The 15,031-nt window shown below is 35.5% G+C and overlaps 1 protein-coding gene across 6 annotated transcripts; it reads right to left on the bottom strand.

Annotated features, from left to right (window-relative positions):
- Positions 1-46: 46 nt before the first annotated feature.
- Positions 47-13,685, bottom strand: LOC147843239 (uncharacterized). 6 transcript variants are annotated; one of them, XR_015496384.1, is made up of 4 exons: positions 12,956-13,685; positions 1,809-1,929; positions 1,153-1,221; positions 47-1,075 (listed from the first exon to the last, which is right to left on the bottom strand). XR_015496384.1 is itself a non-coding variant. In XM_087262048.1 (2 exons), exon 1 carries the CDS (start codon positions 13,512-13,514, stop codon positions 12,990-12,992), a length of 525 nt encoding a protein of 174 aa, XP_087118174.1. In that variant the 5' UTR covers positions 13,515-13,654; the 3' UTR covers positions 5,358-6,591; positions 12,956-12,989. The 6 variants fall into 6 exon arrangements, 2 of the variants coding, with proteins under 2 accessions (XP_087118174.1, XP_087118175.1); XR_015496385.1 differs by lacking the exon at positions 1,809-1,929 and having other exon boundaries at positions 12,956-13,668; XR_015496387.1 differs by lacking the exons at positions 1,809-1,929; positions 12,956-13,685 and adding an exon at positions 1,464-1,553 and having other exon boundaries at positions 1,153-1,418.
- Positions 13,686-15,031: the final 1,346 nt, after the last annotated feature.

Here is a 15,031-nt window from a genome sequence, read left to right on the forward strand (position 1 = left end):
ATTTAACAAGGATATTTTAACTTGAGCAAATGTGACGATAAAGTCCTTTAAAATGTCTTGCATGTTTAATTCTGATAAATGCAGTTCTTCTGAAATTTCTAGTTATCAAAGAAAGCTGAAAATCTTCTCCCTGTAAGCCTGTCCGCTCTGCCCACCAGGATGTAGAGGTCTGTCTGAAGGACTGCAGTCCCACCTGAAAGAAGAAGAACAGGATGCTAAACTACTTAGAAATAGAAATGAATTCATGTGTAAAGTACTGACTATCGTGACCTCAGTTCAGATGAATACAGTAATTTGACCTTATTTTATTGCGCATGTCATGTAAATGTTACATCTACTGGGATGAACGAGTTAAACAAATATGTCACCCAAAAATAAAAATCCCCCCATAAACATTTATACACCTGACCTGAGTCTGACTTGAGGGTATACTGTATGATGGAGTAAATGTTGGGGTAATTTTCCTTTTCGGGTGAACTATTCTTTTAAGCCAAAGTTGTCAATAGACCCTTTTCACATTTCTGTCGTCATAGTAGTGAAAACTTAGGGCGCAGTGAATGGGAGAGTGAGTACAACAAATAACTTAATAAAATAATAAAAGACAAACTCCACAATGGTGTTATAAAGACTTTCAGAAAAGGAAAAAAACTAGTGTGGGACTGATGACAGCAGCCAGAGGAGAGAATAACGTTCATTTTACTCTCAGCCTCGTAGACGCTGCATTGGAAACACATTGCACAAGCGATAATTCATTTTTTGTAATTCAAAGCAAGATGATATGATACATTCATAAACACATATAAATGTTCATTTGTTTTTTTTTTAAAAACAAAACGTTAAAAATTTTTAAGGATTTCAGATGCCGAAGACAGCTAAACACGTCAGGCTTGTGAAAAGGGTACAGTAGTATCAGAAAGCTATCAGTAAATCGTTGTTATGTGTTTTGTGTCTGCTGTGTTGTCCAACAGAGGGTTCCAGAAACTGGCGGATGGTTTTTGAAGGTTGTCTGTCGCTTTCAAGATGGCCAGCCATTCTGGATCAAACTCAAGCTTCTTGTAGGAGCTTCCTCCACAATCTGCAATGACAAAACAACAGAATCTACTTCTGGATCTCACTAAACATGCTGAATGATGGAAACAGCAGGATCATTACCTGAAAGAAGACATTCGACAAGTAAGAGAAACCTGTTGATCTTCAGCAGCATTATTCATGATTCTCAGCCTGAAGAGACAAACAGCTTATTGTTATTCATTTTAAACTGATCTCTACATTTTATTCAGCCTTTTTCACACATTTCATGCCTGAAGCCTGTAACTGAAGGGATATAAAGTCAGATTTGAGTTCACATTGTCATAAATAAAAAATAATGAAAACATGAGCCATTCCCAAGTAAATTGTTTTCTTTTTGTTTAAAATTACTTTTATGACACAAAATTTCAAATATAGATGAAAAAATCTTCCACAGCCTTATGTTTTAACTGATATAGTGAATGTTACACTTTATATCCGCATAACTTATTACTTAACAGAACTAAAAACTTGCTTTTATTATAGCTAAAAACAAACAAACAAACAAAAAAAAAAAACAAATAAGACTTTACCCAGAAGAAAAAAATATTATAGGAAATACTGTGAAAAATCTTCTGTTAAACATCCTGTGGGGAAAAAAAACATTTACAGGTGGGTGAATAATTTTGACTTAATTTTACAATGAAGGCATTTTAGTTGGCTATGTTTGAAACAGGCTTAATCCAAAGGTAACCAAAAGCTTTTTTAAAAGCACTGAGTGACAGTGAATAAGTTCCCACCTGGTGCTGCATCAGTGTTGAGTTCAGAGCAGGTGAGAAGAGATCCAGTCTCTGGCCTGCAGGTGCTCTAGAAGCCCGGCAGCAGCAGCAGGACTTCCCAAAGTATACAGCTCTTCACCAACTGTTCAATTCAAGTCAGGTTTATTTGTACAGCACTTTTTACAATAATTATTTTCAAATCAGCTTTACAAAAGGTGCACATTACTGCATTACAATCAGATTAAGTCAAAGTAACAATTAAATTTATGTTATTGTATACAGACATAGTTATCGTGCAATATTATAGCATATAGGTCAGGGATTCTCAACCAAAGGGCCACAGCCCACTAGTGGGCCTCAGCAACCCTGCAGGTAGGTCACGATATGACCTCTCAATATTATACTATAATTTTTGGATTTCATTATAGTATGCTATATTAAAATGATGGAAGTCATGCGCTTTCTCCTGTTCTCTAATTGATCACTTCAAACTAAAAACAAGCGCAAAAACAGCTCAATCGCGTCTGTAACTGCTTTACGCATGTCTGTTTAATCCCAAACTATGCGTGAAGTGAAAGTGAAAGTCTTTCTTTGTGTATTTTTTGTGAACTATTTAATACATCTGCATAGTTGTCTAAATTAATGTCCTGTGAGTGTTTAATAAGAGACGCGCACCACAGGAGGATCTAGCAAGGCTCAATGCATGTTTCTACCATAGAATGTAAAATAAACTTGGACATGAGCTTCAGACCAATAATATCCTGCAATCTCAACTGCCATCAGATCGACTCGTTTCAACAGATTTAGGGTGTTTAATTTTATTTTACATTTGTCTGTATAGTTTTGATATATTTAATAGTAGATTTTCAGTCTGTCCAGTTTAAAGTAGAAGCTGTTCTTTTGCAGTCTCCCTGTTGATTTGTGGTTCTCTTTGAATCTGTGTGTTTTTTAATACATAAATAAAATTATATATAAGTTTAGTTGTCTATAAAATTATATATATTATAAGTTTAGTTGTCTATAAAATTATATATATAAATAAATGTAATTTTATATACAACCTATAATATATCTAATTTTATTTATTTTTAATATACAGTTTAGTTTTTCCCCAATATCTGTTTAACAGAGAGCACATTTTTTCAATGCATTTGTAAACATAAGTTTTAATAAATGATTTCTAAGAACTGATTTATTTTATCTTTGCCATGATGACAGTAAATAATATTTGACTAGATATTTTTTCAAGACACTTCTATACAGCTTAAAGTGACATTTAAAGGCTTAACTAGCTTAATTAGGTTAACTTGGCGGGTTAGTGTAATTAGGCAAGTCATTGTACAACGGTTTGTTCTGTAGACTATCGAGAAAAAAAGTAGGTTAAAGGGGCTAATAATTTTGTTCTTAAAATGGTGTTTAAAAAATTAAAAACTGATTTTATTCTAGCCAAAATAAAACAAATATGACTTTTTCCAGAAGAAAAAATATTATCAGACAAACTGTGAAAATGTGAAAATATATATAAAATGCTGATAATAAAAAATAATAGAAGGCACAACAAATGTATAATATATATTTGTTAAAATAATATAATATATTATTTGTTAATAAATAAAAGTTTAAATGAAAAAATTTAAAATGTTAAAAATTTTTGAGAAAATGTCAGACAGGTGGGCCTTCAAAAATTGATCGGAGAAAGAAGAGGGGCCCGAAGTGAAAAAGGTTGAGAACCCCTGCTATAGGTGATGTCTATGTGTCCATGTTTAATGAAGTGTATCTGTGTATTAAGTGTATGTGTTGTTCAAAGTCCGTGATGGTTGGCATCATCTCTTCGTATGTTCTGTCCTTGATGGTTGGCATTGTCTCTTCACAGGTTTTGGATCCCATAAATGGCGCTGCACGATCTCTAGAGTTCTCGAGATGGGTGACCCCAGGAGGAAAAAGAGAACAAAAAATATAATTAGCATAGCTGCTCTTCATAGTGTATTAAACAAGAGATATTAATGTCGATGTGAAAATGAAGTGCTATACATAAACGTTATATGAACAGACATAAAAACAAACATATAAAGCATACATGTATTTCTAGCAAAATGCCTGGTGCATTAAGAGAGGAGAGTGTCTGTCAAGCCCACTCACCTGCATAAAGCACATTCATGCATATTACCATTATGTGATTATGTGATGCATTATGTGACTTCCGGGAGGCTTGGGATGTCTGCATTACAGTTATACAGCCTAGAAGTCATAAAAGCATGAACTAGCTTTTCTGCATCTGAAATGGACAGTATGCTTCTTAACTTAGCAATAATTCTCAGATGAAAAAAGACATGGGAGATTTGGTTTTCAAAAGTTAAGTTGCTATCTAATATAACACCCAGATCTATTGTAGTAGAGGTAACGCTAACTTTGTTGGTCATCCAGTCTTTAACATCTTTAAGACACTTAGTTAGCTTAAACAGTTCAGACATCTCATCAGGTTTAGTTGAAATATATAATTTAGTATCATCTACATAGCAGTGAAAGCTGATCCAGTGTCTTCTAATAATGTCTCCCAGGGTTGGCATGTATATTGTAAACAGCAAAGGGCCTAAAACTGATCCTTGAGTACCCCATTCTTTACTAGACTGACTTGTGAAAGCTGTCCATTTATTTAAGCAGTTCTGAGTTGAATATGGTTGGAGCTAAACTATGCAGAGCTGTGGCCCTCTAGGAATTGAGTTTGAGACCACTGACTTAAACCATCGTAAAGCCTGTCCCTGGACACCTGTAGATTTTATGCAATCTATGACGATATTGTGATCGATGATGTTAAATGCAGCCCTGAGATCAAGTAAAACTAGTAATGAGATGCAGCATCGGGCAGCTAAAAGTAAATTGTTGGTTATTTTCACTAACGCTGTTTCTGTACTGTGATGAGGCCTAAAGCACTTCAAAAACTTTGTCCATCTGCAGATAGCAGAATAATTGGGCAGAAACGGCTTGTTCTAGTATTTTAGACATAAATGGAAGATTTGAAATAGGTCTATAATTAGCTAAGTTGCTGGGGTCCAGTTGGGGTTTCTTAATAATAGGCCTAATAACAGCTAGCTTGAAAGGAATTGGAACAGGACCTAACGATAGAGATGAGTTGATGAGGTTAAGAAGAGGTTCTCCTACTACAGGTAGCAACTCTTTCAGTAATTATGCTGGACTTGGGTCTAACATACATGTAGCTGGTTTAGACATGTATAGGTTTATCTAGCTCTTCCTAGTGCTCTATATTATTTTGATTTAGTGTAATGTTTTTTGAATCTGAAGTATAAGGCAGTGCAGAAAGTTTAACATCTTCTATTTCTGTCTGAAATCTTTTATTTTATCACCCCTAATTCAAGTCATCACTATTAATTTAGCTGTGGGACATTTTATACCAACAATGACTGATTATTAGTTAGTTAAGCAATAGTGTTAAATAAATATCTAGGATTGTTAAGGTTATTCCCTATAAGTTTGTGGAGGTGCTCAGCCCTGAAAGATTTTAGAGCCCTCCTACAGCTCTAATTTGTTTTTTGCTATTTTGTTTTTTTTTTTCACTTACATTCAAGGGAACGCGAGTATGACTGTTATACCATGGTGTAGTTTTATTCTCTCTAGCCTTTTTTTAATTTAATGGGTGCCACAGTATTTAGTGTGCTAGTGAAGACAGCATCTGTACTGCTAGTTACTACATCAAGCTCATTAAAAGCTTAGAAGACCAAACTTAAAAAAAAATTCTATTTTTTAGCAGTTTTTCTGGTTTGAGTCTTCTTTGATTGCTTCTAGAATACAGAGTAAATGTACTTCCTAATCTCATTATACCAGATATTGATATAGATATAGATGTAGATAGCCAGATATGCATTACTATGATTTAAGTGGGATGAGCAAGAGTCTTTATGGTTAAAATGTGAATTTTCACTTACTAGTCAGACAGAATGAAGCATTCTGGAGATGTTGTCCTGCTCTGCTGGGGTGCAGACTATCAGCACGGAAAAGCCTAGGACGCTCCCAGAAAAGATTCCAGTTATTAGCAAAGAGCGATTTCTGTTTTTCACACCATGTTAATAGCCATTCATTCAGAGCAATTCACGAATCATTCATTCACATCCAATGAACCTTTAATTTCCTCAGCAGTAAGTAGGAAGTGGTCCAGAAAGATGATCTGCATGGTGAGGGAGGTGCGTAGAACCGTCTCGATTAGGCTCCTGAAGTGCATCTTCAGGATCTTGTTCATCCCAATGTGTAGGACGACAGCTTCAATGCTTTTGCCAGAGCTCAGGATAGCAGGTACCTTAGAAGAAACATCCTAAACATGAGCACCAGGAAAGCAGTGGGTGCTTACATTGTTACCTTTATGGATGCAGTGAGGACGTGACGAACGATGGAATTGCCAATGATTGTGACGCCGCGTCCCATCTCGTGGAGGGGGCAAATCGGTTCTTTGTGGAGATCTCGAACACCGGAGGCAGCAGCGGAGGAGAGCCCCTGCACCAGGTCCTGACTCATGTTGTGTCGCTGCTACACCTAGGGGCCTGTGCTGGAGTAAACCACACCTGAGTGTGCTGCATCCCCGGTGCGCTGGGCCTGGACAGAGAAACACAAGGGGTTGAGGCGGATGGATTGTTGAGATTGTATCACACACTTAACTCAGATAAGCGAGCAGCAGCCCGGGAGACGTCAATTGAGGCCCATTGTTCCCAGAGCTATGCCCGCTTCATCTCGAGGTCACAGATCTGTGCTTCCACTGCCTCCAGCTCCAGCTCCAACACCTCCACCAATGCTTCTCCTGCACACAAAGATAGACACAAAAGCGGAATTATTCAGGGTGAAGAGCCAAGACTATAAAAACTAGGTCAATAGTACTATTTAGTAATAACTAATAACAGTGGCGAGGCTACATAAGGGCCAGGGTGGCACTGGCACACTCAGATTAAGGGTGGCCCAGTGAGACAAAAATATTTGAAAGCTTAAAATTCTTTATTGAAAACATGTAACGAATGTATGGTGGAATATGAATGATATTGAATGTCGATGATTAACAGCATCCTTTAGTTATTCTAAGTTTGTCAATCAAATTTAAAGTCCCCCTACTATTGCACAAAATGGAACTGTCCAACTGTTGCACTTTATGCTGATGAGCGCTTTTGTTTTTGACTTGATTTGATTGAGGCAGCAGCTTTAAAATGAAACTAAGTGCTGTCCAGCTGACTATTCTGATCTGCTGGTCAAGAACATTATAAGTTATAAAAAGACAAATGAGTATTAATAATGAGTATTATAATAATTAGGGCTGTCAAAATTAGCCCATTAATACACATGATTAATTAGAAATATTTAACGCGTTTAAAAAAAAAATAACGCAGTTGCTATTTGTTTTTTTTTGCTTTCCTGTAGTAGTCGACGTGTGTTTAGGGATGGAGGGTGCATATAGGCGACCTAGGCGGTCCTTATATTCATCTGCAAACTGGTTACTTTTGGGTTGAGGGCAGCACGGTTGCAGTTTGCCTACACTGTAAAAAAAAATCTGTAAAATTTACGGAAAAATACTGGCAGCTATGGTTGCCAGAACTTTTTTGTAAAAAATACAGAATTTTTTAATTAAATAGTTTTTACAGAAAATTTTTGTATTTTTAACAAACGAAAAATGTATTAATTAACTGATGCAATGATAATTTACAAACCTTTGAGTCAATTATTTATATTTGCAGAGAGCAACTACATTTTAATTGGAATTTACTGGCATTAAAATCAATATTTCAAATGTCTAAGTAATATATCTGAGCATATTGATATTGAGAACCATTGTACATCAGTTCACTACAAAAACTTTTTAAATAATGTAAAGTCATTAAATGCATTATTATACTCAAGTGTGATTGTAATTAACGAACAGATTTTCACTGCATTAGTAACTACACAGTTACATTTAAACAAAAGAAGATGCAGCATACCATCAGGTTTCTCTTAGTTCATCTTGGACTTGCACACAGACACTACTATCCACCACAATGGTGACACAAAAATGTTTTACAGTATTTTGCTGTTGTTTTTCTTGATTTTACAAAAAAATACTGGCAGCTGTGGTTGCCAGTAATCTACTGTTTTCAACATTTTACATTCGTAAATTCAGTTTACAGAATTTTTCTGTTAAAAATACATTCCACAGTCTGTAATTTTTTGTCAAACACATTTAACCCCTTAAATCCCCGAGCAAAATCCTCACTAGTGTCCTTACTACAGAGGGTTGAACACTCAGACAGTGAGAAAGTTAATGAAATAATTAAGTGACTAATTAGAGGAGGATCGAGAATTATTGATGAACATCTGTTAACAGCAGAATCACTGAAAGAAAGAACAAGACCAAATAACACAAATTACAGCCAAAATTAAAGATGAAATCAACTGAGAATAAAACTCTTAATAAAATAATAATTAACAAAAATAAAACAAATTACACAATAAAAAGTAATTTCTCAAGATCTCAGCAGAGATCAATAAACAACTCCATAAACATTAGGAGCTTCACTTATTACTGACCTTTCACTTTATTTCTGTCATGTGAACAAAAGCTCTTAATGAATTTTTTGTTGTTCATTTGAAGTCACCATGACGGAGGACAGAGTTTGCTTTAGTTGGGATCTTCAACTCCTTGATTAAAAAAAAAAAAAAAAGGTTTTTATTTTTTCGGTTGCTATGACTAATTGTGTTAATAACTTTATTTGTATAGCAAGAGGAAGCAAAATAAAGTATAACATTAAGTCTGATGAGATTAACGTATCAAAGCAAGCCCCTTGTCTTCTTGTTGAATATCATGTTAGGTGTAAAAATTTAAAATTATACGCAAGTGAAACCACTGGAGCTTCAGCAATAAATGACAGTTTAACAGGTCTAAATACACCATTCACAATAAGAATGTTTCAACTATGGCAGAACTCAAAAACACACAGACATCAACAATTAGTCTTTGAATCTCAATAATGGTGAAAAACAAAAAAATCAAAATCAAATAAAAAAACAACCCAGAACAAAGAAAGATATTTTAAGAGCATAAAGCTGCAAAATTTATTCAAGCTGCAATGCATGCTGGGAGTTTTGTAATGTGCTGGTACCCAGCATGCATTGCGGAATGAATAAATTTAGCAGCTTTTTTTTTTTTTTTAGCAACCATGGTTGAGGTTCATATCCTTATTCTTAATGTCTGTGTGTCGCAAATGAGTAGCTAGAATAATTATCAATTCCTTCATAATTGTTTGTGATCCTTCTGGAAGCTGTACTACTGTCCCAAATAACATCACATAAATTTAATTGAATAACTTGCAACTTTTTTATGATTTAGGAAATTCATTTGCAATAAGTACATCAAAATTTCTTCACATTTCTTGCTATAACTGATGAGTTTCAGAAACACAATTGACAGCCAGAGAAACATTAAGATATAAGAGTAACAGTCCAAGAGCTCAACTAAAGCAGTCTCTGATCTCCATGATGGAGAGGTCAAAATCAAAAATTTTTTATTAAAATTATAAACCTCTGTTCATTATCAAATATTCTTGCAGATATGAGAGAACTGAAGTCAAACTGTAATAAGTGAAGCTGCTAATGCTGTTATTTAATGGAGTTGTTTAATTCTCTGTTTTAATTCAGTTGGTTTGGTGCGAGGCTGTGTCTGTAGTTTTATTTCTTGTTCTTTTCTTCAGTGATTGTGCTTGTTAGCTGCAGGTGTTCATCAATTCACTTATTTGTGGTCATTCACTTTGTCTAGTGGACTAAACTAATCAACTAATTTAGGGACTAGTGAATGAGGGTGTGTGGTTAGATTTTAGACACTCTGATTAGTTTCTCGAAAACGAAGGTTAGATCTGTTACAGCTATTTTCCGTATTTTACACTGAAATAAGCTGTTAATCGTTTAACAGGTTTTCACTGTATATTGTACAGACTTTTACCGTTAAAATAACGGATATTTTTTACAGTGTAGAGCATCAGTTAAGCTTACTCTGGCCCTGTGTTTGTTTACCATGCAAAGAAATTTAGATAAGAGAAAGGACACACTTTTAGAAGGAAGGTTTTAGTATAAAACAATTAATGTCGCATCACCAGGCTATCTTGCGTTTCCTCCAGAGTTTGATGCGATTTCGGCTGTTTCATTTTTAATCTTTAGACTTTAACTGAAGTTCAGCAGTTCACTCTCATTCACAGTCCACTTAGAATCCAACATGGAAATCACTTTTGTTTGTTATTGGCATTGATTGTTTTGAAATTCAAATGGCACTTCCATGCATTTCTGTAATAAATATGCCATTTTGTGATTAATCATAATTAATAACAAAAAAAGTGTGATTAATTACGTTAATTTTTTTTATCATTTGACAGCCCTAATGATAATATATTTATCTGGTTTAACTTGTTTTCAGCATTTAATGAAATCCCTTATTTTGGTAGTTTCATGGTAATTTTGTAGTGTAGTAATCTTGTTCAAAAGTCTGCAAGATTTAACAGGACATTTATTGATCTTATTTGCAGAAGAGTAGTATCAGAATCAGTTTAAAAATGCTTATATGGGCACTTAAGTGTAAATGTATTGTTTACAATTTTTTATTTTTGCCTACATTTTTAAATGCTATTATATGTGCATATGAATTTATGGTAATTTATTTTTAAAATTCTACTATTCATTTTAATATTATTTGTTAGGCATCTAGGGTCTGAGAGTAACACAATATGATTCTCTGTGTTTCCTGTACATGTAGTTAAATTGACAATAAAGCTGACTTTGACTTATATTTATATGTTTATTGCTGAATGACAAGGTTAGTGTTCTACTTGCCTCATGAAAAAGTGAATGATTTCAGATTCTCTGCACATTTTGCAATTTATTCATTTAAAAATGAGGATTAATACTCAAAATTGTCACTTGTCAAATCAATGACTACATTATTAATTATTATAAATATAAGAAACTAATTATTATACACTTAGTTTAAGAGTAGGCACTAAGGCCCAATCCTATTTCAGCAAGTTCCACTTATTTTGACATTTCTGGCCTCGCTCCTCACTAATAGTAGTAGTAATATAGCAAATAAAAATACTTCAAGCAAATTTAATACAAGAAATACAAATCAACAATCATTTAGGATTGTCTAGGCCAGGGGTGTCAAACTAAATTCCTGGACGGCCGAAGCCCTGCACAGTTTAGTTCCAACCCTGCTCCAACACAATTACCTGTAGGTTTCAAACAAGCCTGAAGGACTCAATTAGTTTGATCAGGTGTGTTTAATTAGGGTTGGAACTAAACTGTGCAGAGCTGCGGCCCTTTTGGAACCGAGTTTGACACCTGTGGTCTAGGCAGTTAAACATTATTCAGCAACACAATTTAAATCACCACCGTATAATAATAATAATAATCCTGTATCGTTTTCATTAAGTAAATATTTATATAATGTACAATTAATCTTTAAGCTGTACACATTTAATTTGCTGTGTCCAAATGGCTTAAATTTGCTGGAAATGCTTACACAGTCACAGACCTTAAAAACACATGCAAAAAATAAACATTTAGGATTTAAAGTTGGAATGACTCCAGAATGTTGTTAACTGTAATGTTTGGTCAACTATTATCCCAAATACATTTTGACTATTACAGACTCGCACATTGCGACATCGATGATACAACGACATATTGTGCAGTCCTATTGTAAATTAGATCAAATTAACTTTTTTTGAAAAAGTACTGAGAATTGCATTAAACATGACCTTAATAGTCACATCAGATATTTAGTGTGTCTCAATGAATGCATATTTTTAAGAGTCCAGACAGCAGTTTATCTCTTTGTTTGAATGATTCAGTTGTTTGACCGAATCATCTCATTCATTAGACTTTACTACCACCTACTGGAAGATTTAGATTCTTATTTTCAGGATTATTCTCATTTGAAAAAAAAATCAAATTTTTTATATTAAAATGCAATTAAAATACAATAAACTATATTCTTTGAAATAAAAGAATAGTTCACACAGATAATAATTTAGTCAAAATTTACACACTTTTGTGCCATTTAAATTTGTATGAATTTATTTGTATTGTAGACTATTTTTGTAAATGTTTACCTGCTCACTTCTTTTCACTTTTAACAACAGTGAACTGAAATCTTCTTTCGGTGGTTATTTCTGAGTCAGTTTTATGACATTTAACATAAAATTTGTGCCAAAAAATAGCATTAAATCAATTTATTAGGTCACTTTCCCCAGGGCCGTAAGTATTACATGTTTGGTTAAATAAACAAATAAATAATGAAATTTCATACATGTGTTTTACTGAAAGTTGACTCATTTTAAGACACTAAAAAGTTTATTTTTTTCCAAAAATGTAAAATATTTTATAAATTAGTTATTATTTTTTGAACATGTGTGTGTTATATATGCTGTGAGGGCTTGTTATATATATATATATATATATATATATATATATATATATATATATATATATATATATATATATATATATATATATATAAAATATATTTATATGTGTGTGTGTGTGTGTGTGTGTGTGTGTGTGTGTGCGTGCGTGCGTGCGTGCGTGCGTGCGTGCGTGCGTGTGTGTGTGTGTGTGTGTGTGTTTGTGTGTGTGATTTTGTAGTTTCTTTCGGCCATTCAGGTGGCATCTTCTGTCTGGAGCATCAGGCCAATCTCCTGCTGTCAAGAATCAGGTGGTTTGTCTTGGTCGGGCATCTCAGCTGAGACCTGTCCACTATGGGTGACCCTACCGGTATCTGTGAAGTACCAGTGGCGTAGCTCTCAGCATCACTGATGCACACAAGCCCTCACAGCACGTCAAGCTGCAAACCGTGTGAGGGACCCTAACCTACCCTAACCCAACAGCCAACACTAACAACTAACAACCACTAATGTACCAAAAACCACTCAGAGGAGACCAGCAACACGCAAGAAACCGCCTAGACAACCTTGCTAAACGCATGTCAACATCCAGCAAACCATCCAAAAGAACCCAACAACCTGAGAGCCGAATATCAGCAGCACTGACCGTCACCAAAACATCCAGCAATGTGATAAAACTTGAATGAAAAGTAAAATTTTATGTCATGCAAACTTATTCTATAACTATATACAATATATACAGTATGTACATACGAGCCCTTGATCCTTCATCTGGCACTAGTATGGCTCAGTGCCTGGGCTTCTTCCTCCGGGGCTCCTTGGGCAGTGGCTCTCTGCTGATGTCCACCCTGAATCTAGGAGCGACGCTGGACTCGGACCTGCTCTCCGTGATGATCACACGTCCATCTGGTTGCTCGGTCTCCTCCAGTGCAGGCCGGTCCAGCTTCTCCCAGAGCCGCTGCTTGATCTCGAGTCCTTGCTGAAGACTGTATCGGCTAGCGCGTCTCTTCTTGGTGGAGCCCATCACACTGCAGTAGATCTGCTGAAAGTCCCGCACACTCCGACCGTGGATGGAGAGGGGCTCCTCCTGTGGACACTCACCCGCTGAGGAGGAGACTGATGCTGCGGGACGGAGGACAGGAAGAACAGCCGCGTTCCTCAGGTACCTCTCCTCCAGGGAAGTGTCCGACGAGCTGCAGGTGTCCGGCCTGGCCGCCGCTGCTGGCTCCTCAGAGGAAGAGACGCGCTCCAGCAGGAAGTCCTTCAGGTGCCCGGGGCGCGTCCTGGTTCTTCTCGAGCGCCGCAGAGTCATCACCAACAACTTCAAACACTTCTCAAACTGCTGAAACTTTGCCAAGGGAGATTTGTGCAGAAGTTTGTAGCGCGATGATCAGCACTGATTACTTTATAGACAGTTGTGTGGATGTTTAAACCAATTCAAGTTGCCATGGTGACAGAATGACGACGAGACTCATTTAAATGTAAGCAATAATTGATTTCAGCGTTAAGTCAATTAGAGCAGCAAAAGCTGTGTGTTTACAGTACAGTATTTGTTAAATGTTACTAAATACAGAAAATATCTTAATAATCATGCGTTACCATAGAAGCCCCATATACCTAAAAAATAAATATTGTCCTCGTTTTTCTTTATTATATTTTTACTTTTGAACTTCGTCATATGTTTCCACGTCAGACGTCTGCTCACGTTAGCAGTGGCGTGGCAGCCCCTTTAATAGTGCGTGTGTGTGGTGATGTGACCCGTTTATATAATCACTTTTTAAGGACTTAAATTAATGTACGTCCTTAAAACATTGGTAATTAGTTCCAAAACACTACCTTACCATAGCCACAGCAGGGGTGGGCTGGGTTGTGTTAACCTGTGAATGTTTAAAATTTCAGTTTAAGACTGATGGTGTGTGTGTGTGTGTGTGTGTGTGTGTGTGTGTGTGCGTGTGTGTGTGTGTGTGTGTGTGTGTGTGTGTGTGTGTGTGTGTGTGTGTGTGTGTGTGTGTGTGTGTGATCTTGTTGACTGTAGTGTGTATTGTGTGTTCAGCTGGAACCAGAGGGATTACTGTGCTGGGTTCTGTCAGGAGCGCTGGGTCTCTCTCTGGTCCTCTCCTTCATTCTGGTTCCTCTTCCGTGTTTTTCATCCGAGCCGAGCCTACATGGCATATTTTTTTATGTGTTTATATGTTTCCTCATTATCAATAACCAAGCAAGTGCATGATATTTAGTAATAATTACTTTATTCAGTGTCTCACAAAAAATAGTATTTTAACATGTGTTCTCAAGGGACAACACTATTGATCTTATTCTGCAATGCGCTTCTGATTCAGTTCCTTATGGAAAAAATACATATGAATAATAAAAGGCAGAAAGCGGTCAAACTACCAGTGTGTGTACATGACTATACAGACAAAGTAGAATGATATAATAATTAAATATCAGAGCATCGAGCAGCACAATGGGCTGTTTTAACCTCTAAAAATGTAAAAAGCGGCAGTAAAATTATTAATAGTTTATTGATTCTGAAAATATTTAGTGATCCATGCATAAATTTGTCATTTAATAAAGCAATCACAACTCTTAGTTGTACCCCTTAAACCCAAAATATTTGCTTAAAGGGTTTTATTTTTTACTATTTATTTATTTAAATTTTAGTTACATTTGTTTTACTTAGTATTTTGGTTTGATGTTATATTTAATGATAATAATGAATGGTCTTTATTTACACTGTTAACCCTTACTGTAGATTATGCAGTAAATAACTGTAAAATAGCCAGTGTTTAGCTGTAATGAAAGGAAACAGTATTTTACTGTAAAAGAAGC

Source organism: Danio rerio, chromosome 7 (assembly GCF_052040795.2).
Source record: "Danio rerio strain M-AB ecotype USA chromosome 7, GRCz13ab, whole genome shotgun sequence".
NCBI lineage: Eukaryota > Metazoa > Chordata > Actinopteri > Cypriniformes > Danionidae > Danio > Danio rerio.